General features: G+C 44.7%; 1 protein-coding gene across 1 annotated transcript in view; it reads left to right on the forward strand.

The window, feature by feature from the left end:
* LOC124716995 (RAC serine/threonine-protein kinase) overlaps positions 1-24,050 on the forward strand; it is a 694,752-nt gene that overhangs the window by 589,149 nt on the left and 81,553 nt on the right. The window contains exon 3 of the mRNA XM_047243620.1: positions 12,448-12,682. Coding sequence (XP_047099576.1) covers positions 12,448-12,682 — 235 coding nt within the window. The remainder of the gene's footprint in view (positions 1-12,447; positions 12,683-24,050) is intronic.

Raw genomic sequence — 24,050 nt, forward strand, 5'->3', positions numbered from 1 at the left:
TCTGAGCTTGTTCAATGCTACTGATATCTGCAGACGCGAAAATTTGGAAAATAAGGAAATAAAATGTAATCTGAAAATAAGAAGTACAGTCGTCGAGGAGCTCCTCATAAGCCACACATTTCTGACGTCACTGTTAAGCGACGCATGAGGTCGAACACTGAAGAGCCAAAGTAACTGGTACACCTGCCTAATATCGTGTAGGGCCCCCGCGAGCACGCAGAAGTGCCGCAACACGACGTGGTATAGACTCGACTAATGTCTGAAGTAGCGCTGGGGGGAACTGACACCGTGAATAGTGCAGGCCTGTCCATAAATCCGTAAGAGTACGAGAGGGAGGAGATCTCTTCTGAACAGCACGTTGCAAGGCATCCCAGATATGCTCAACAGTGTTCATATCTTGGGAGTTTGATAGCCAGCGGAAGTGTTTAAACTCAGAAGAGAGGGAGCCAGTGCGTAACAATTCTGGGCGTATGTGGTGTCGCATTGTCGTGCTGGAATTTACCAAGTCCGTCGGAATGCACAATGGACATGAATGGATGTAGGTGATCACACATGGTGCTTATGTGCGTGTCACCTGTCAGAGTCGTATCTAGACGTATCAGGAGTCCCATGTCACTCTAGACTGCTACCGCCCCACACCGTTACAGAGCCTCCACCAGACTGAACAGTCCCGCGCGGGGTCCATGGATTCAAGAGGTTGTCTCCATACCCGTAGACGTCCATCCGCTCGATGCAAATGAGACTCGTCCAACCAAGTAACATCTTTCCAGTCATCAACAGTCCAATCTCGGTATTGACGGGCCGAGGCGAAGCGTAAAGCTTTGTGTCGTGCAGCCATCAAGGGTATACAAGTGGGCCTTCTGCTCCGAAAGCCCACATCGATGATGTTTCGTTGAATGGTTCTCACGCTGACACTTGTTGATGGCGCAGCATTGAAATCTGCAGCAATTTGGAGAAGGGTTGTTACGTTGAACGATTCTCTTCAATCCCGTACTTGCAGGATCTTTTTCAGACGCAGCGATGTCGGATTCCTGATACTCACGGTACTCATGAAGTGGTCTTACGGCAAAATCTCCACTTCATCGCTACCTCGGAGATGCTGAGTCCCATCGCTCGTGCGCCGACTATAATACCACGTTCAAAAATGGTTCAAATGGCTCTGAGCACTATGGGACTTAACATCTATGGTCATTAGTCCCCTAGAACTTAGAACTACTTAAACCTAACTAACCTAAGGACACCACACAACACCCAGTCATCACGAGGCAGAGAAAATCCCTGACCCCGCCGGGAATCGAACCCGGGAACCCGGGCGTGGGAAGCGAGAAGGCTACCGCACGACCACGAGCTGCGGACAAAACCACGTTCAAAGTCTCTTAAATTTTGATAACCTGCCATTATAGCAGCTGTAACCGAACTAACAACTGCGCCAGACACTTGTCTTGTATAGGTGTTGCCGCCCGCAGCGGCATATTCTGCCTGTTTACGCGCCTCTGTATTTGAACACTCATGCTCACACCAGTTTCTTTGGCGCTTCAGCGTATAAAGAGCGACGATTCAGAACTGTGGATGATTGTAAACGAGTAATTTGGTGTGATGCATCACGCTGTACCCTGCCTCAGTCCCATTGGGAGGATTTGGGTCTGGCGAATGCCTCTGGAATGTTACCTGCCATCATGTCTAGTGACAACAGTGCAGGTGGTTTTACGGTATGGGTATGTTTTTGTGAACCCCTTATTGCAATGAAGAATATGCTATATGCTGAAGGCTTTGAAGACATTTTACGGCACTGTGGAATGCTTACAGTAGAGAAACAGTTGAGAAACGATGACTGTATCAGCATGACTGTGGACCTTTTCATGAAGTACCATCTGTGTTGCAATGATGGTTTGCGGACAAATGGACGGTCTACCCAGTGTCCAGACATGAACCGAATGAAACAACTTTGGAATCAGTTACAATGTCGACTGCGCTCCAGACCCACCGCCCAACATCACTACCTTCTCTGGTTTCGACTCTCGAAGACGATTGGACTACCATCCCGCGACAGACATTCAGACATCTCATTGAAAGTGTCTGTAGTCGAGCTCACTCCGTCTTTCACGCGAAGTGTGGACACACCCCATATTAATGTCCACTAACAGGTGCTTACAAGAATAATATACAGAAGAATGGAAAAGAAAATTGAGAATGCGCTAGGTGACGATCAGTTTGGCTTTAGGAAAAGAAAAGGGACGAGAGAGGCAATTCTGACGTTACGGCTAATAATGGAAGCAAGGCTAAAGAAAAATCAAGACACTTTCATAGGATTTGTCGACCTGGAAAAAGCGTTCGACAATATAAAATGGTGCAAGCTGTTCGAGATTCTGAAAAAAGCAGGGGTAAGCTATAGGGAGAGACGGGTCATATACAATATGTACAACAACCAAGAGGGAATAATAAGAGTGGACGATCAAGAACGAAGTGCTCGTATTAAGAAGGGTGTAAGACAAGGCTGTAGCCTCTCGCCCCTACTCTTCAATCTGTACATCGAGGAAGCAATGATGGAAATAAAAGAAAGGTTCAGGAGTGGAATTAAAATACAAGGTGAAAGGATATCAATGATACGATTCGCTGATGACATTGCTATCCTGAGTGAAAGTGAAGAAGAATTAAATGATCTGCTGAACGGAATGAACAGTCTAATGAGTACACAGTATGGTTTGAGAATAAATCGGAGAAAGACGAAGGTAATGAGAAGTAGTAGAAATGAGAACAGCGAGAAACTTAACATCAGGAATGATGGTCACGAAGTCAATGAAGTTAAGGAATTCTGCTACCTAGGCAGTAAAATAACCAATGACGGTCGGTGCAAGGAGGACATCAAAAGCAGACTCACTATGGCAAAAAAGGCATTTCTGGCCAAGAGGAGTCTACTAATATCAAATACCGGCCTTAATTTGAGGATGAAATTTCTGAGGATGTACGTCTGGAGTACAGCATTGTATGGTAGTGAAACATGGACTGTGGGAAAACCGGAACAGAAGAGAATCGAAGCATTTGAGATGTGGTGCTATAGACGAATGTTGAAAATTAGGTGGACTGATAAGGTAAGGAATGAGGAGAGGAAACGAATATGTGGAAAACACTGATAAGGAGAAGGGACAGGATGATAGGACATCTGCTAAGACATGAGGGAATGACTTCCACGGTACTAGAGGGAGCTGTAGAGGGCAAGAACTGTAGAGGATGACAGAGATTGGAATACGTCAAGCAAATAATTGAGGACGTAGGTTGCAAGTGCTACTCTGAGATGAAGAGGTTAGCACAGGAAAGGAATTCGTGGCGGGCCGCATCAAACCAGTCAGTAGACTGATGACCAAAAAAAAAAAACAAAAAAAAACAGGTGTTCGGTTTTTTTTTAACACCCTTCATTCCTTCGTGGTGGCCCTCCCCTCAAACGGAGCCCGGTGTGCGCTGTGTTGTGTTGTGTTGTGTGGCTCGCACATGCGAACAGTTTTGGCGCCATCTCCCTATTGGACGGCTTACAGCTCAGGCGGACCGTAACATTGGCAATTGTCTGTAACCGAGTCACGAATTTCAAGAGCCTCAGCACGTGTTCCCCCAGCCATGAAGAACAACCAAGGGCAACAGCTAAATTAGTCTGCCTACAGGCGGCCGTCTAATAGCGGTTAGTGTTTCTTCTTAACTGTGGCGCCATATACAGCCCCGAACCGACCGAGCCGGTGCAGGTCTCGTGGTCTGGAGAAACGTCTCGTGTACTGAAGAAACTGGATTCAGATCCCTGCCCCCCCCCCCCCCCCCCGCCAACCCTCCCCCATCCGACTATCCAAATGTACCAGGTGGGACCCAAAAGGATTGTTGTCATAAAAAATTTATTGATGAACCTTTTTACAAAATTACTTCAGTCACATTCAAAATACTCTCCATTACATGCGATGCACTTGTCAAGTCTCTTCTCCCACTGTTGGAAGCATGTTTGGAACTCTTCAAGTTTGATATTGTCCAGTGCCCTTTGCGAAGCTGTTTTTACCGCCTCCACATCGTCGTAACGCTCCTCTTTTAGCGTTTTTTTCATTCGTGGAAATAGGAAAAAGTCGCAGGGGGCTAGGTCCGGCGAATACGGAGCGCGGGGAACGACAGACCACCTCTGAGATGCCAAGTAGTGGGTCACTCGTAAGGCCGTGTGTGCTGGAGCGTTGTCGTGATGCAGAAACCAGTCACCTGATCGCCAAAGTTCCGGGCGTTTCCTCCTCACATCCTCTCGCAGACGCCTTAAAACATCCAAGTAAAAGTGCTGGTTAACAGTCTGGCCAGGGGGTACAAATTCCCGATGCACAATTCCACGAACATCAAAAAAGATAATGATCATCTTCTTCACATTTGACCTCACTTGCCTTGCTTTTTTTGGTCTGGAAGAGTTGGGAGTCCTCCACTGGCTTGACGCTTGCTTGGTTTCTGGGTCATATCCGTATCACCAACTCTCATCCCCTGTAATGACTTTGTTCAAGAAGTTTGGATCACTTGCAATATCTGTTTTCAAGTCCTGACACACATTCATGAGGATGGTTTTTTGCTCCTGTGTGAGAAGGCGCGGAACAAATTTAGCAGCAACACGTCTCATGTGCAAATCCTCACTCATCATCCGCTGGCACGAGCTCCAACTGATTTCTGTCTCTGCTGAAATTTGTTCGATCGTTTGGCGACGATCCTCGTTGATATTTTGGCGGACCTTTTCAATGTTCTCCTCATTTCGTGATGTTGAAGGGTGCCCAGAACGAGCTTGGTCTTCAACACACATCTCACCACGTTTAAAGCGCCCAAACCACTCGAAAACCAGTGTGCGGCTCATAGCGTCCTCCTGGAAAGCTTCCTGAAGCATTTGGTGTGTGTCCGTTGCAGTTTTTTAAAGCAGGAAACAAAATTTCACACACACTCTTTGTTCTTTTAAACTTGCCATAACGACTTCGCAGAGGTAACCCACCAACAGTCAGATAAACACAATACCACACTTGCACGTTTACACTGACGCCGTCTGCACAGCTGTGGCAGCACCCTCGGAGTCCGGTTTCTTTTGGGTCGCCTCTCGTACACTCACATATACATTCACTACCAAACACTGTGAAGTGCGTGCCAGAGCACACGTTGTACCGTAACTCACAGGAGCTTTTCTTCCCAGTCCAATCACATACGGAGCTCTGGATGGATGACTATTTAAGCGCCCCTGTGCGCAGTGGAATTGTCCAAATTTGTCCTCACGCTACGTAAGAGCGACACGTAGGAGGTTGAATTTTCTCAATTCATTATTTAAACCTGGTTCTTGAAGATATGTAAGTAGGCTTTCGCGTGATAACTGGCGTCTGTCTTCAGGCGCGAGACAGTTCAGTTATTTCAGCAGCTCTCTCCCATTAGTTAAACAAATCTGTGACAATCCGTGCTTGTCTTCTTTGTGTACGTTCAGTGTCCCTTGTTAATTCTATGCGGTACGCATCCCAGAAACCAGAGCAATATTTTACGATGGGACGCAAAATGGATTTGTAAACAGTCTGGTTTTGTAGACTGTTCTACCAGTGAACCGAAGTATACCGCCTGATTTACCTAAAACTGAGCCCATGTAATCATCCCATTCCGTATCTCTACAGATTGTTGCACTGCGGTATTGGTATATCGAAATGTCAAACTTCTTCAATTGCCTATGCAGCGTACATACATTCTATGGCAAAAAAAAGGGGAGGAGTACCACGGAGGAATTATTCGAATAGGACATAAATCGGTAGATGTGACGCAGATGTACACATAAACAAATGATTACAATTTCAGAAAAATTGGATGGTTTATTCAAGCGAAAGAGCTTCACAAATTGATCAAATCAATAAAGCGTTGCTCCACGTCTGGCCCTTCAACTTCAAATGGTACAAATGGCTCTAAGAACTATGGGACTTAACATGTGAGGTCATCAGTCCCCTAGACTTAGAACTACTTAAACCTAACTAACCTAAGGACACCACACACATCCATGCCCGAGGCAGGATTCGAACTTGCGACCGTATCAGCAGCAGCGCGGTTCCGGACCGAAGTGCCTAGAACCGCTCGGCCACAACGGCCGGCCGTCTGACCCTTACACTAGCAGCTGTTGGGCTGGGCATTGACTGACGAAGTTGTTAAATGTTCTCCTGAAGGATATCCTGCCAAATTCTGCCCGAGAAGGTTGGAAGGCTTTGCCCATTCTGCTCCATACGTTCTCAGTTGGGGAGAGATCCGGCGAACTTGCTCGTCAAGGTAGGATTTGGCAAGCTTGCTGAAATGTAAGCCCAGGATGTTTATCATGAAGGGAAACAAAACAGCGCTAAGAATATCGTCGACGTACCTCTGTACTGTATACCTACCGCGGATGACAACCAGACGGGTCCTGCTATGAAAATACATAAAAAAACAAATGGCACCCCAGACAATCGCTCCTGGTTGTCGTGCTGTATGGCGGGCGACTGTCATGCTGGTGTCTCCCTGCTGTCCAGGGAGTTTCCAGACTCGTCTTCGGCCTGGAAGCTCGCAGACTGGAGCAGAATTGTCTTCAGTGACGAGTCCCGCTTCGAACTGAGCTCCGATGACCTCTCTCGTTGGGATAAATGTGTTCATCACCAGGCTGACTATATTGGAAAATAAATATATACACTACTGGCCATTAAATTTGCTACACCAAGAATAAATGCAGATGATAAACGGGTATTCATTGGACAAATATATTGTACTAGAACTGACATGTGCTTACATTTTCACGCAATTTGGGTGCATAGATCCCGAGAAATCAGTACGCAGAACAACCACCTCTGGCCGTAACAAAGGACTTACGACGTCTGGGCATTGAGTCAAACAGAGCTTGGATGGCGTGTACAGGTACAGCTGCCCATGCAGCTTCAACACGATACCACAGTTCATCAAGATTAGTGACTGGCGTATTGTGACGAGCCAGTTGATCGGCCAACATTGACCAGACGATTTCAATTAGTGAGAGATCTGGCGAACGTGTTGGCCCGGGCAGCACTCGAACATTTCCTGTATCCAGAAAGGCCCGTACCGGACCTGCAACATGCGGTCGTGCATTATCCCGCTGTAAGTGTAGGGTTTCGCAGGAATCGAATGAAGGGTAGAGCCACGGGTCGTAACACATCTGAAATGTAACGTCCACTGTTGAAAGTGCCGTCAATGCGAACAAGAGGTGACCGAGACGTGTAACCAGTAGCACCCATACCATCAGGCCGGGCGATGACGAATACACGCTTCCAATGTGCGTTCACCATCATGATGCAGTGATGCAGTAAACAGAAGCTGGATTCATCCGAAAAAATGGCGTTTTGCCATTCGTGCACCCATGTTCGTCGTTGAGTACACCATCGCAGGCGCTCCTGTCTGTGATGCAGCGCCAAGGGTAACCGCAGCTGGTCTCCCAGCTGATAGTCCATTCTGCTGCAAACGTCGTCGAACTGTTCGTGCAAATGGTTTTTGTCTTACAAACGTTCCCATCTGTTGACTCAGGGATCGAGACGTGACTGCACGATCCGTTAAGATGCTAGTGATACGAGGCCGTTGGGATCCAGCACGGCGTTCCGCGATAGGCTACAATCCGACCTTTATCAAAGTCGGAAACGTGAAGGTACGCATTTCTCCTCCTTACACGAGGCATCACAACAACGTTTCACCAGGCATTGCCGGTCAACTGCTGTTTCTGTATGAGAAATCGGTTGGACACTTTCCTCCTGTCAGCACGTTGTAGGTGTCGCCACCGGCGCCAGCGCCAACCTTGTGTGAATGCTCTGAAAAGCTAATCATTTGCATATCACAGCATCTTCTTCCTGTCGGTTAAATTTCGCGTCTGTAACACGTTATTTTCGTGTTGTAGCAATTTTAATGGGCAGTAGTGTAGACATGAAGAATAAAGATGTTGAAGTTCGTGAAGTTTGTTTTATTTAAAAAGCTTCTAGAGTTCTCACATAAAAAATTCGGAGGTATTACTTCTCAGCATGCACCTATTAGTTGTGTATGATGGTAGCTTTAATTCTACCACACATTCTACAGCTTGTCATCTGAAAGCAAAAGAAACGTTTCTATTTTCTGTTTGTCGTTCATTACCGACTGAGAATCGCGATATATCGCGTTATTTAGCAAGTTGCTTACGGGTATTCCATGTTGTGGTGTAGTCTGGCATGCTTGTGATGTGCTGAAGTACGTATTTTAGTTTGCTACTGTCGCTTTGTCGTTTCATGTTGTTACACACGCATTTTGTGTAGTTTGACAGCCAAGCACAAAGTGTCTGCTGCCATTTCACGTCTTTTTGTATCTGCCCTGTGTTCATTTGTTTTGTTTCATGTTGTTTGCGGCTTGGCGCAGATTTTAAAGTGTTGTTGACGTTTGAGATATCTGGCTTGTTTGTGTGTGTGTGTGTGTGTGTGTGTGTGTGTGTGTGTGTGTGAGAGAGAGAGAGAGAGGGAGAGAGAGAGAGAGAGAGATATGCTGTTGGGGGGAGGTGTTATTTTTACACTTGGTTATTGTAGCAAAGTGTGTTTTATTACATGGTGATGCGTATACTTTTAGTAGTTTCTTTCTTGGAGCTATTGATTTTTGGATGTGATAATGTTGTTATACTGTTAATTTAGGGTACCGGCTGTTAAAAGTTTGAGAATTTATAAATCAGTTTCTGTGTTCATCAGGTGATGATGGTGCTATTAAGTGATCAGCAAATATTGAGTTGGAACTAAGGCAGAGTTACTAAGCACAGCCTTCCGAAATGCCTTCACTAAAGAAGACGAAGTAAATATTCCAGAATTCGAATCGAGAACAGTTGCCAACATGAGTAACGCAGAAGTAAATATCCTCGGAGTAGTGAAGCAACTTAAATCACTTAATAAAAGCATGTCTTCTGGTCCAGACTGTATACCAATTAGGTTCCTTTCGGATATGCTGATGCATTAGCTCCATACTTAACAATCATATACAATCGTTCGCTCTACGAAAGATCCGTTCCCAAAGACTGGAAATTTGGACAGGTCACACCAATATTCAAGAAAGGTGGTAGGAATAATCCACTAAATTACAGGCCCATATCATTAACGTCGATATGCTGCAGAATTTTGGAACATATATTGTGTTCAAACATTATGAATTACCTCGAAGAAAACTGTCTATTGATACACAGTCAGCATGGGTTTGGAGGACATCGTTCCTGTGAAACACAACTAGCTCTTTATGCACATGAAATGTTGAGTGCTATTGACAAGGGATTTCAGATCGATTCCGTATTTCTGGATATCCAGAAGGCTTTTGACACTGTATCACACAAGCGGCTCTTAGTGGAATTGCGTGCTTATGGAATATCGTCTCAGTTATGTGACTGGATTTGTGATTTCCAATCAGAGAGGTCACAGTTCGTAGTAATTGACGGAAAGTCATCGAGTAAATCAGAAGTGATTTCTGGCGTTCCCCAAGGTAGTGTTATACGCCCTCTGCTGTTCCTTATCTGTATAAGCGATTTGGGAGACAATCTGAGCAGCCGTCTTCGGTTGGTTGCAGGTGACGCTGTCGTTTATCGACTAATAAAGTCATCAGATCAAAACAAACTGCAAAACGATTTAGAAAAGATATCTGAATGGCGCGAAAAGTATCAGTTGACCCTAAATAACGAAAAGCATGAGGTCATCCACATGAGTGCTAAAAGGAATTAGTTGAAAAAAATGTATCACGCCAAAACAAACACGCACACACACACACACACACACACACACACACACACACACAAATATATACGAGTATATACCAAAACACACACACAGAAATGCATAAACGAACAGATCACAGATACTTCAATAATTACACTCGAAAGTTCGGCAATATCATTCGATCTTTGGCAAAAACATTTGACAGTCGGCAACAGCAACCAAAACATTGCATTGAAATAAGCGTTCAGTTCTAAGTGCTATGGAATGTGGGAAAAAACCGCAAATTGGCATTCATAAGAAGAAGAACAACACCAAAAATGCAACAGGAGCGTGATATGTAAGAAATTGTCCACGCAACCTATAAGCACAGTTTAAAACATTACTACTTAATAGGTAATACCAAACCACCTGAACTGTTTATAACCTATAGGTACAGTGACAAAAATGTAAATTAAATAGCAAACATATGTACATATTCCAGGCCACTGATGGTGCCTTGCAGAAAATAAAGGCGAAACGCGTATGGCACTAAAATTGTGCTTTGTTCAGTTGCTGGCAGACGGTCCATAAGTAAAAATTATCAATATACCGTAATATTACACGCAACTGAGGAGGACAGGACTACAAAAGTTGAAGATATCGTTAAACTTCGGTTACACGATAAATCAGTGTAATCTAAAAGCCTTAAATTGAACTAAATACCTAGGTATGACAGTTACGAACAACTTAAATTGTAAGGAACACATAGAAAATGTTGTGAGGAAGGCTAACCAAAGACTGTTTTATTGCGAGGACACTTAGAAAATGTAACAGACCCACTAAGGAGACTGCCTACACTACGCTTGTTCGTCCTCTTTTAGAATACTGCTGCGCGGTGTGGGATCCTTACCAGATAGTACTGACGGAGTACATCGATAAAGTTCAAAGAAAGGCAGCACGTTTTGTATCATCGAAAAATAGAGGAGAGAGTGTCACAAATGATACAGGATTTTGGCTGGACATCAATAGTAATAGATGATTGTGAAGGTGGTTCGATGAACCCTCTGCCAGGCACTTAAATGTGATTTGCAGAGTATACATGTAGATGTAGATTTTCTGTGCTCTGAGACGTTCTGTATACACCACTGGCCATTAAAATTACTGCACCAAGAAGAAATGCACATGATAAACGGGTATTCATTGGACGAATAGATTTTACTAGAACTGACATGTGATTACATTTTCACGCAATTTGGGTGCATAGATCCTGAGAAATCAGTACCCAAATCAACCACCTCTGGCCGTAATAACGGCCTTGATACGCCTGGGCATTGAGTCAAACAGAGCTCGGATTGCGTGTACAGGTACAGCTCCCCATGCAGCTTCAACACGATACCACACTTCATCAAGAGTAGTGACTGGAGTATTGTGACGAGCCAGTTGCTCGGCTACCATTGACCAGACGTTTTCAATTGCTGAGAGATCTGGAGAATGTGCTGGCCAGGGCAGCAGTCGAACATTTTCTGTATCCAGAAAGGCCCATACGGGACCTGCAACATGCGGTCGTGCATTATTCTGCTGAAATGTAGGGTTTCGCAGGGATCGAACGAAGGGTAGAGCCGCGAGTCGTATCACCTCTGAAATGTAACGTCCACTGTTCAAAGTGCCGTCAATGCGAACAAGAGGTGACAGAGACGTGTAACCAATGGCACCCAATACCATCACGCCGGGTGATACGCCAGTATGGCGATGACGAATACACGCATCCAATGTGCGTTCACTGCGATGTCGCCAAACATGGATGCGACCTTAATGATGCTGTAAACAGAACCTGGATTCATCCGAAAAAATGACGTTTTGCCATTCGTGCACACGGGTTGGTCGTCGAGTACACCATCGCAGGCGCTCTTGTCTGTGATGCAGCGCAAGGGTAACCGCAGCTATGCTATCCGAGCTGATAGTCCATGCTGCTGCAAACGTCCCCATCTGTTGACTCAGGGATCGAGACGTGGCTGCACGATCCGTTACAACCCTGCGGATAAGATGCCTGTTATCTCGACTGCTAGTGATACGAGGCCGTTGGCATCCAGCACGGCATTCCGTAGTACCCTCCTGAACCCAACGATTCCATATTCTGCTAACAGTCATTGGATCTCGACCAACGCGAGCAGCAATGACGCGATACGATAAACCGCAATCGCGGTAGGCTACAATCCGACCTGCATCAAAGTCGGAACCGTGATGGTACGCACTTCTCCTCCTTACACGAGGCATCACAACAATGTTTCACCAGGCAACACGGGTCAACTGCTGTTTGTGTATGAGCTGTTGTAGGTGTCGCCAACGGCGCCAACCTTGTGTGAATGCTCTGAGAAGCTAACTATTTGCATATCACCGCATGCTCTTCCTGTCGTTTAAATTTCGCGTCTGTAGCACGTCATCTTCGTGGTCTAGCAGTTTTAATGGCCAGTAGTGTATATGATTCTAAATTTCGTACATGTTTTGCCCACGTATACAGATTGACAGCAGTTACAGTTTAATTGGTGTATATCATATTGGCTGTATTTGTCAGTGTGGGTGGTATGTCCCCCAAGTCATATCTGGATAAAACAAAAACCATCTAAAATATGATTTCTAAAATCTGTATCATTAATCTTTACAGTGGCGCAGTGCTTCTGGAAACGGAGTATGGTATTGTACACGTTGGCAGGCGGCAGAGGGCGTGTGGACTGACGAGGGGTTTGTGGCGCTGTTGCAGGAGAGCACATCAAGAACTGGCGGTCGCGCTACTTCGTGCTGCTGGACGACGGCTCGCTGGTGGGCTTCAAGAACAAGCCGGAGCACGCGCTCTCCGACCCGCTCAACAACTTCACCGTCAAGGGCTGCCAGATCATGTCGGTGGACCGGCCCAAGCCCTACACCTTCATCATCCGCGGCCTCCAGTGGACCACCGTCATCGAGCGCACCTTCCACGTCGAGTCCGACAAGGAGAGGTTCGTAGTGCACTCCTTGGCCCAAGGTGCAGGCCTAATTTTGCATTCGCCGAGTATTCCTTGTGTCAAACATTGGAATGGAAATGGACTTTTGGCGTCATTGGCCCACAGTTAGAAACGGCGAGTGCAGTGGTTCATGGAGCACAACCCGCGGTTTAAAACTCCTTTCGAACAGACCATGAAGACCCAAAGGTACCAATTTTTTCCCCCAATTTGTGAAACATTCATAACCCACTTTCTGACACTTTTGAGTGGGTGTATTAAGACTAACTGTCTCTGCTATTAGTGCTACAGAAGTGGTTTATTAATGCATGCACACTATCTATTTATTACGCAACGTTGTGCTATATACGAATGATTGGCCTCTTAGCCTCTCTGGAATCTTGCTAGAGAGTTGCCCGTCCGTAGCCACGTGGAGGCGGGCCGCTACGACTAGAAGAAACCACTCCATTTATACTTCTCTTTTATTCCCCCCACCACCACACTGATCTAACTACAACTACTAGCTACTACAATTCAAAGACTTAAACAAACGTAGTATTTACATATTTACAATTGCGCATTAGATCTGAAGCGCATTTACCCTCTCCCAAGGTAGGCTCGCTGGGCCTCCCTTGACATTTTATTCACTAATTTTGCGAAATTGCTAAACAATTCGCCATTTGTTAATATATCATTTATATCCCTTGTCTGCAGGAGCTGTCTCTCAACTGAGACAGCCTGTTCGCATATTGGACACTCAAACACTGTGTGTTCTGGCGATCCTGCGCGGGCACCAGTCACACTCCGGCGTTGGCCTTTTACCTATTTTATGCAGGTACGTGGGATAGGGACCGTGGCCTGTAAGGAAGTGAACTAGGCCCTGTGAGGGCTTCGTTATCTTGTTTTTTAGTCTTTCCCTTACTGTGGGACTCTACGGCCTGTACTGGACCCATCCCATTCGTCCTGCCAAATGTCAAGCATTTTTTCTCGGATGGATTTGACGCTTACCAGAGGAGCGCCCATTATATTTTGCACCATGTCGATGTTCTATTTGCGCAGCCAGTAGAAGGCTGCGTGCTGCCTTATTATCAGGTCTAGTGGACATAGACCCATAATTACCAACAGTGTATCTGTTGGACTTGTGTTGAATGCTCCATTGCATCTCAGCAGAACGTTCCTCTGTATTCGCTTGACAGCAGCGGCAGGCCGCACCAGAGCTAACCTGTGGGCCCACACACTGGATGCGTGCCCTACTATTGGTGCCAATATACTGTTGTGATAGATATTTATTGCCTTTGACGGCAGATGAAATCATCTTTGTCCAATTGATATTATCTTATTGAACAGAGCTAAGGACTTTGTCGTTACTTGCTCAATATGCGGAATGAAACTCCAATTCTCATCTAGATATACCCCTAGGTAACGGGCATACCTCTGTCGCGACACTGCCTGGCCATTAATTCTGACTGTTGGGTCCCTATTTAACTTGCCTTTTAAGAGCATATATAGCGATTTTTGTGGTGCAATAGACATTTTAGTCTTCTCACACCAGTTTGTTAACAGTCCAATAGCCAGTCGTGATCGCTCTTCTATCAAAGGTACCGACCGGCCACCGTGTCATCCTCATCGTCACTGGATGCGGATACGGAGGGGCATGTGGTCAGCACACCGCTCTCCCGACCGTATGTCAGCTTACGAGACCGGAGCCGCTACTTCTCAATCAAGTTGCTCCTCAGTTTGCCTCGCAAGGGCTGCGTGCACCCCGCTTGCCAACAACGCTTGCCTACCGGATCGTCACCCATCCAAGTGCTAGGCCAGCCCGACAGCGCTTAACTTCGTGATCTGACGGAAACCGGTGTTACCACTGCGGCAAGGCCGTTGGCAACTCGCGGTTTAACAGTGCCCCAGATTCGGCAGTTCTGTACATTCACTGCACACAGTAAAAATAATGTGCTTCGTCACTCCATAGAATGTTGCCCGTCACATGTCATCAACTTCGATTCGTGCCAGAAATTGAAAAGCAAATTCAGAACATTGCAGCGGATCATGAGGTTGCAATTACTGCACCGTCTGGATCTTGAACGGGTCCCAGTTTAGAATGGACCACAAAACTTTCCGTTCTGTTACCACGGGACGGACAGTTCTCGTGACATTGCACGAGCACTATCGCTACCACGGCGGTTCATCTCCTGCATCGGCGGTCTAGGTCAGGGCTCACGATTGCGGTTCGCGTCCGGTCGCTTCTGTCTGAACTGGAGACCTTCCCGTTACCAACTCTACTCGAGGTCCATTCACGTACACCTCCATGGTGTACACCTTGGCTGCAGATTCTTCTGGACCTTTCGCATGGCCCTAAGGACCGTTAACCCTGCGGTTCTCCGCTATCACTTCCTCTCGATTCTCGAAATGTACCGCGGCCGTGACGTGGTTTACACCGAAGGCTCGATGGCTGACGGTCACGTAGGCTTTGCGTATGTTCGTGGAGGACATATTGAGCACCACTGCTTGCCAGATGGCTGCAGTCTTTTCACTGCAGAGCTGGCGGCCATATCTCGTGCTCTTGAGCACATCCGCTCACTTCAGCATACTCAGAATTTGTTCAAATGGCTCTAAGCACTATGGAACTTAACGTCTGAGGTCATCAGTCCCCTAGACTTAGAACTGCGTAAACCTAACTATCCTAAGAACATCACACACATCCATGCCCAAGGCAGGATTCGAACCTGCGACCGTAGCAGCAGCTGGCTTCCGGAATGAAGCGCCTAGAACCTCTCGACCATCAGAATTTGTAAATGCGTGCGCCGAGCGTAAGCGATAGAGTGGAATTGCCTAGCAAATCGCAGTCAAAGTGTTAACTAAACTCAAGTAGAACTTTCGAAACAAATTGCAGTCGATAATTAAGCCCATAGCAACTGGAGTACCACACGCGAAATGAAGACTTAGCTATGTAACCAAGTCAACCTGTACCACGAAAAACAATGGACACATATTATGTGAAACGTTTTATTCGAATTAGTCTACAGTGCTACCTGCTAGAAACTTATTGTTCCTTCTGAAAAGCTTTGCGTCATCCAGTATTTGCCCGCAGTTGGCAGTGCCTATTTTTAGATTACTCTTACACGGCTGGATGTTCGAGGTCTACCAGCTACTTAGCGGCGATTTCCCCCCACCCCCCTCTTTCTCTATCTGTCATTCATTTCCATGCAAGACGTTATAAATCCGCTTTTATAAAAAGTTCAGATACATGTACATTTATTTGCATGAAAATAAAGTAATCATTTGAGCAGTAAAAGGACTCACTTGCTTAGAAGCAACATCATATTTTTATACGAATAAAAACAGCTTTTTTAAAAATATTTGTTATAACAGCCTCGGTTGCAATTAGTCACACTTGATAACAAGTTTTGGACACATTTGATTATCATCTTCAGATGTAAACATAAAACAAAATATTAATTTTTTTTGGTGAAACCTCTAAGGCTTTTGACATCAAAACTGGGGTAAGACAAGGAGATGGATTGTCCTCACTGCTGTTCAGTTGTGTACTAGAGAAGATAATCAGAGAATGGTAAAAAGGATAGAAGAAGGAAGAATTAAAAAAAACTGAAGAAAAGGGGATAATCTGAGTTTCGATTGATTGGCTTTTGCAGACGATCTTGCATCTATGGAAGATGCAACTATGCAGATATGTCTCCTACTCGAGACTGCTTCAAAATCTGGCTTATGTATATCTGTTCAAAAAGCAAAGACTATGACAAATGCGAAGAAGGTACCGAAATACTAGGAAACGGATTATGGAAGAATAAAAGAAAAGGCGACAAACTTTGAATACGTAGGTGAAAATACTTTTGGACAAAGAAGCTAACTTATCAAGGACAAGGAAAATAAGGTGGCTTTTTAATTAACAGAAAATCTGTAGACTGGTCCCGGCGGAGGTTCGAGTCCTCCCTCGGGCATGGATGTGTGTTGGCTCTGAGCACAATGGGACTTAACTTCTGAGGTCATCAGACCCCTAGAACGTAGAACTACTTAAACCTAAAGACATCACACACATCCGTGCCCGAGGCAGCATTCGAACCTGCGACCGTAGCGGTCGCGCGGTGTGTGTGTGTGTGTGTGTGTTTGTCCTTAGGATAATTTAGGTTAAGTAGTGTGTAAGCTTAGGGACTGATGACCTCAGCAGTTAAGTTCCATAAGATTTCACACACATTTGAACATTAGTTTGAAAATCTGTATAACAAGAAATCTATTTTCGTAAAAGCAAAACTGTGGCACTACAACACTGTCATTAGACCAGAGTGGCTTTATGCTTCGGAATGCCTTTCGTTAAATACAGCCAAAGGACTAGGTGAACTAGAAAAGAGGAGGAGGAAAATAATCAGGAAAATCTTGGGATCAAAATATGACAATCGGAAATAGAAATTAAGAAATAATCTTGAACGTATTAAAAATAGAAGAAATATTAGACCAATGACGGAGCGAAGAACTGTATTCTATAGACACCTGACACTGCTAGATAAAAAGAGGTAATAATTTATATAACTTTTTTTGATAGGAACCCGAAAAAGGTTCAAATGGCTCTGAGCACTATGGGACTTTACATCTGAGGTCATCAGTCCCCTAGAACTTAGAACTACTTAAACCGAACTAACCTAAGGACATCACACACGACAGGATTCGAACCTGCGACCGTAGCAGTCGCGCGATTCCAGACTAAAGCGCCTAGATCCGCTCGGCCACCACGGCCACAAACCCGAAAACATCAGTGACATGGATCAAAGAAGTTAACTCAGATCTGAGAGAAATGGAAATAACAGAGCAAGAAATATGAGAAAGAGGAAAGTTGAGAGCAAAAGTAAAAAGTTTCAAGGGCTTCCACGGCAACTCAAGAAGAGAGACAGACGCAGTGTGGATAGAAGTAAGAAGAGAAAAACATAAGGAAAGAGTGAAAAACTACTCGAAAACAGGAAAGGACAAGAGAAAGAAGACATAAGTTATGTCATGTGGTCCTTCGTAAGAAACACCAGTAAAAATATTAACAAATAAGTATTTGAAATATTATTATTTTATTTTTAGATCTGAAGAATGATCATTAAGTGTGACCGAAACCAGGTGTCAAGTGTGACTAATTGTAACTAAGACTTGAAATAAATATTTTTAAAAAATCCCGTTGCGGCTTCTGTGGTGGTAATATCTTACCCGTTGCAAAAATAGATTATGCTTCCAATCCATATGTGGCATACAGCAAACCAGTGCTTAACAGTATTGGTTAAAAACAGTCTTGGTTGCAATTTTAGTTTTAATGCCTTATGCATTATGCTTACTACCTGAGCCCCATCTTATTCTGTTACTCGCCCCTGTGAGCGGGAACCCGTTATGAAGGTCTTGGAGTCACTCACGTCCATCTAGAAAAGATCAACCTGAAGATGTCTAAATAAGGCGGAACACGTAGTTGAAAAATAAAAAACTAAAATTACAACCAAGACTGTTTTTAACCAATACTAAAAATAGATTAATATAAATACTTCCTTAGAACCAGTCAGTCCCCTTTAATAGAAAAAAAGCTGCAATTTTTTCTCTGAATTTTAAAGTGGTTGTACATAGAGGGTGAAGACACCGCCCTCGCTGTTCTGGCTCGCTACGCTACCCGACTCGCGAAACAGGAGCAAGCTTAAAGGCCCGCCGCATGTGCGATCACCAGGCGCCGCCTATGTAAACAGTTTTCGCGCCTCGCCGTACCACGTACCGCGCAGAACCAGATATTTCCAGTCGCCGTATCGCGGACAGGGCGGGCTTCGATTACATTGTTTGTATATGGCACCGGCCATTCCTCACACTAAGGCTGTGCAAATTATTCAAGAGACCGTAGACACTATACTGTAAAGTGAAACGCGTAACGTACCACATAAGACGGACAACCGTAATATTTAACAATATGCTGTATAGTACCAAACACCTAAAAAGGTACAGGCTTCCGATTGCAGGTTGCCTATCTGGCGACCTCCAGGAACAACAAAAGTTTGATTTTCAGTGTTTCCAATAATTATTGACCGAATTCAAAAATTTAAAATGCTGTCATGATCTACTCATTAAGTGGCATAATCTTGCGTTAAAAATTTAGCACACAAACTCGAGTATTACAGTTAGAAACTGTGTATATTGTGTCTTCGGACATTGTAACTCACGGCGCGAAAATTATCCAGACTATATTCATCCACTATTTGAGAATGGCAGGACGTAGTGACTTCTAACAAAATTTACTCGTAATTTCCAAACTTTTCCAAACATTTTCTCGCTGACATCCAGCACATATTAATGAAACGAAAAAACATCTTCGCTTACTGTATTTTAGCCGTTCATGCAGTAAAACTGCCGCTTCAGACGTCCTGTTTTAATTAATTGCGTGTGTACTATGTATTATATTGGCACTATACTTTGCAAGATAGTATTCACAAAGGGAACAGCGAGCGGGGCTATACGAGGTGCGGCTAGAAAAAAACCGGACTGATGCTGGAAAAAACATTTATCTACAATTATTTACAATTTCATGTTATCTCCTTCAATGTACTCTCCTTCTCGGTCTCTACACCGCTCCATACGAATTTTCCACTGTTCATAGCAATGCTGCAGATCATTTTCGGTAAGTCCATACATTACTTCCGTCGCTTTTTCTTTTACTGCTTCAACAGTCTCAAATCTAGTTCCTTTCAAAGCTGACTTGACTTTAGGGAAAAGAAAAAAGTCACAGGGGGCCAAATCAGGTGAGTAGGGTGGATGATCTAAGATGGGAATGTCGTGTTTTGCCAAAAACGTCTTCACTGACAACACACTGTGAGCTGGGGCATTGTCTTGGTGAAGGATCCATGACTTTTTCTTCCACAAATCGTTCCGTTTTCTCCGTACTTGCTCACGTAGGGTAGCCAGGACGCTAATGTAGTAATGCTGATTCACTGTGTGTCCCTCTGGTACCCAATCAATGTGCACAATCCCTTTGATGTCAAAAAAAAACAATCATCATTGCCTTGAATTTCGATTTTGACATTCGTGCTTTTTTTTGTCGTGGAGAACCAGGAGTTTTCCAATGCATCGATTGGCGTTTAGTTTCGGGATCGTAAGTAAAAAACCACGATTCATCGCAAGTAATAACATTTTGTAAGAAGGTGGGATCACTTTCAATGTTTTCCAGGATGTCAGAACAAATCATTCTTCGGCGTTCCTTCTGTTCAATTGCGAGACACTTTGGAACCATTTTTGAACACACTTTGTTCATGTTGAAACTTTCATGAATAATCTGCCTAACACTTTCCTTGTCAACTCCTGTTAACTCAGACACTGCTCTGATTGTTAAACGGCGATCTTGTCGAACAAGTTTACCGATTTTTTCAATGTTTGCATCAGTTTTTGCTGACAATGGTCTGCCAGTGCGAGTGTCATCACTGGTGTCTTCGCAGCCATCTTTAAATCGTTTAAACCACTCAAACACTTGTGTTCGCGATAAACAATCATCGCCGTACACTTGTTGTAACATTACAAACGTTTCACTTGCAGATTTTCCTAGTTTGAAACAAAATTTGATGTTAACACGCTGCTCTTTCCGTACACTCAACATTTTCCGACGCACAGACAAAACGTCAACTACTTAAAACAGACGCCACGGGCAGACTGAGTGCAGGAGGCAGATGAAACTCGAGCAGTAGGCGGAGCGAGAGTCATGTGACAGTCCACGCGACTTTCAGCCTTATTGCATTCGTTTTATTGTTTCACCAGTACTAGTCCGGTTTTTTTCTAGCCACACCTCGTAAGAATGATTTGAGCGTATGTCAAATTATTTCGGAAGATTTTTAAGTAAATTTCCGCTTTAGATATGTAGTGTTACTTCTATGGGTATGCCTATCCTACTGATGAAAGATGATTGTAAAGGTTTGTCAAACATTTATGTTACGCTATTTTTCGATTTACCCTCCCGATCGGACAAAAGTGCATTATAGTGGGGCTTTCGATTAGCGGTCGGGGTATTTGAATAAGGTAAATTATTGGTAGATACACAGTTAAATTACACTAAAGAGACAAAGAAACTGGTTCACCTGCCTAATAACGTGTAGCGAGCCCACGGAAGTGCCGCAACACGACGTGGTATGGACTCGACTAATTTCTGAAGCAGTGCTGGAGGGAACTGAAACAATGAATCCTGTAGGGCTGTCCATGAATCCGTAAGAATACGAGGGGGTGGAGATCTCTTCTGAACAGCAAGTTGCAAGGCATCACAGATATGCTCAATAATGTTCACGTCTGGGGTGTTTGGTGACTAACGGAAGTGTTTAAACTCAGAAGAGTATTGCTGGAGCCACTCTCTAGCAATTCTGGACGTGTGGGGTGTCGCATTGTCCTGCTGGAATTGTCCAGTGTCTGTCGGAATACATAATGGACACGAATGGATGGAGGTAACCAGACAGGATACTTACGTACGTGCCACCTGTCAGAGTCATATCTAGACGTATCAGGGGTCCCATATCACTCCAACTGGACACTTTCCACACCATTACAGAGCCTCCACCAGCTTGAATAGTCCCCTGCTGACACGCAGGCTCCATGAGGTTGTCTCCATACCCGTACACGCCCATCCGCTCGATACAATTTCAAACGAGACTTGTCCAACCGGGCAACATGTTTCCAGCCATCAACAGTCGAATTTCGGTGTTGGCGGGCCCAGGCGAGGCGTAAAGATTTGTGTCGTGCAGTCATCGAGTGTACACGAGTGGGCCTTCTGCTCCGAAAGCCCATATCGATGATATTTCATTGATTGGTTCGCACGCTGACACCTGTTGATGGCCTAGCATTGAAATGTGCAGCAATCTGCGGAATGGTTGCACTTCTGTTGCGTTGGACGATTCTCTTCAGTCGTCTTTGGTCCCGTTCTTGCAGGATCTTTTTCCGACCGCAGCGATGTCGGGGATTTGATGTTTTACTGCAGTCCTGATATTTACGATACACTCTTGAAATGGTCGTACAGGAAAATCCTCACTTCATCGCTACGTAGGAGATGCCGTGTCCCATCGCTCGTGCGCCGACTATAATACCATGTTCAAACTCACTCAATGTTGATATCCTGCAATCGTAGCAGCAGCAACCGGTCTAACAACGGCGCCAGAGACTTGTTGTCTTACACAGGCGTTGCCGACCGCAGCGCCGTCTTCTGCCTGTTTACATATCTCTGTATTTGAATACGCATGCCTATACCAGTTTCTTTGGCGCTTCAGTGTATATCAAATTTTTTTTAAGATTGTTAACTAAATTTTCGTTTTAGGCATGTAGTTTTACTTCTGTCCTACTGATGAAAGGTGGTTGTACAGGGTTGTCAAACATTTATGTTACGCTGTTATTCGATTTACCCTCCCGACTGGACAAAGGTAGAATCTAGCGGCGCTATTCGAATAGTGGCCGGGGCTATTTGATTAAGATAAATTATGGACAGATACATAGCTAAATTACATGGAAGGTTAGCTAAAATACGCTAATTTCTATATAACACTCATTACCCCTAGAATACAATAATAACTGCAACGCTGATTTCACATTAATTGAAAGTAGTTTTTGTGAAATGTTTCTGCTCTCGTAAGTCACCTGGAGAGTCGTCAGAAAAATTGAATACAGCCTCCTGCACCGGCACGGAATTCTTGATGCCAGGTGGTACACTTTTGGCATTGCATTCATTCACGTTTTTTGATCATCTGCAACACGTGACTATTTCTTCTGGCAGAATCTATATTTACGTGAATCATTTAGGGGCACAGGATTGTTTACACTGCAATCTGAATCGGTGTCTACAACTTTTCTTTTGTTTGCTGTCTTCTTGGATAGGCCATCATTAGCTCTCTTACTGTTACTGGCACTACTTTTCCGTCACCATTGGGTTCAGAAGCTTTCTTTTTTGCTACTTCTTGCATCGGTAGGTCACACTATTTCTTTGCCCTCACTACAGCTATGTTCTCTGGAGATGTTGTGTGACGAGCGTTTGGTATATCTCTGGAGATCTTTCTTTCACGATATCTTTTGTGGAGAAGTAAGGATATCCCGAGTGGATTCTTCTAGGATAGCTATTAACGAATTACCGATTGTTACTCTCTTTTCTGTGTTTGCTCTTAGGGCTTCAGAAGGAGCAAACCAGTTATCCTCAATCGAATTTGGGTTAAATGGGTAAATCCCCATCCAGGAAAATCCACTTGCAGAAAAGTAAACTGACGCAGTTGACATTCAAGAAGTTAGGGCTGTTGCAAGAATATTTCCTCATTTATCCAGCCACTTTCAGTCAGGCGTGAAATGAACCCACTGGGAAAGTGAACTGTCAGCTCCGACCAGTGTCTTAGGCCCTTCGAGATAACAAGTGGTGGTAAACTTGCTGCGTTGCAACAAGCAGTAACCGTAACATTGTCACCTCTTTAAGCGCTGGTTGAAGAAAGCACCAATGGAAAGTAATGACTGAACATGAAAAGTGTTCGGTCACTAACGTCCACTAACCATCTGCCGTCGACGCCTCTGTTCCAGCCGCGATCCTCAGAAAACACGTCATACAGATTAAAAATCATATAAAAGTGATATGGTGTTTGATAGAATTAAAAGGCGGGAGAACTGTAACTTCATACTACACACATCAAAAAAAGTTTTGCGTCAGCTCGATTCCTAGAGTTCCGGAACCTATACAGAAAATTGGAATAGAGATCAACATAAACATAAATTCTGCCCTTTTTACTGCTCATGAAAACCACACAGTGCATTTTGCACAACCATACAGCGAGACCTTCAGAGGTGGTGGTCCAGATTGCTGTACACACTGGTACCTCTAATACCCAGCAGCACGTCCTCTTGCACTGATGCATGCCTGTATTCGTCGTGGCATACTATCCACAAGTTCATCAAGGCACTGTTGGTCCAGATTGGCAGCGCGGGATTAGCCGAGCGGTCTTAGGCGCTGCAGTCAGGGACTGTGCGGCAGGTCCGGCGGAGGTTCGAGTCCTACCTCGGGCATGGGTGTGTGTGTTTGTCCTTAGGATAATTCAGTTTAAGTAATGTGTAAGCTTAGGGACTGATGACCTTAGCAGTTAAGTCTCATAAGATTTCACACACATTTGAACATTTGATCCAGCTTGTCCCACTCCTCAACGGCGATTCGGCGTAGATCCCTCAGAGTGGTTCGTGCGTCACGTCGTCCATAAACAGCCCTTCTCAATCTATCCCAGGCATCTTTGATAATGTCTGGAGAATATGCTGGCCACTCTAGTCGAGCGATGTCGTTACTCTGAATGAAGTCATTCACAAGATGTACACGATGGGGGCGCGAATTGTCGTCCACGAAGAGGAATGCCTCGCCGATGTCCTGCCAATATGGTTG

Source organism: Schistocerca piceifrons, chromosome 9 (assembly GCF_021461385.2).
Source record: "Schistocerca piceifrons isolate TAMUIC-IGC-003096 chromosome 9, iqSchPice1.1, whole genome shotgun sequence".
NCBI lineage: Eukaryota > Metazoa > Arthropoda > Insecta > Orthoptera > Acrididae > Schistocerca > Schistocerca piceifrons.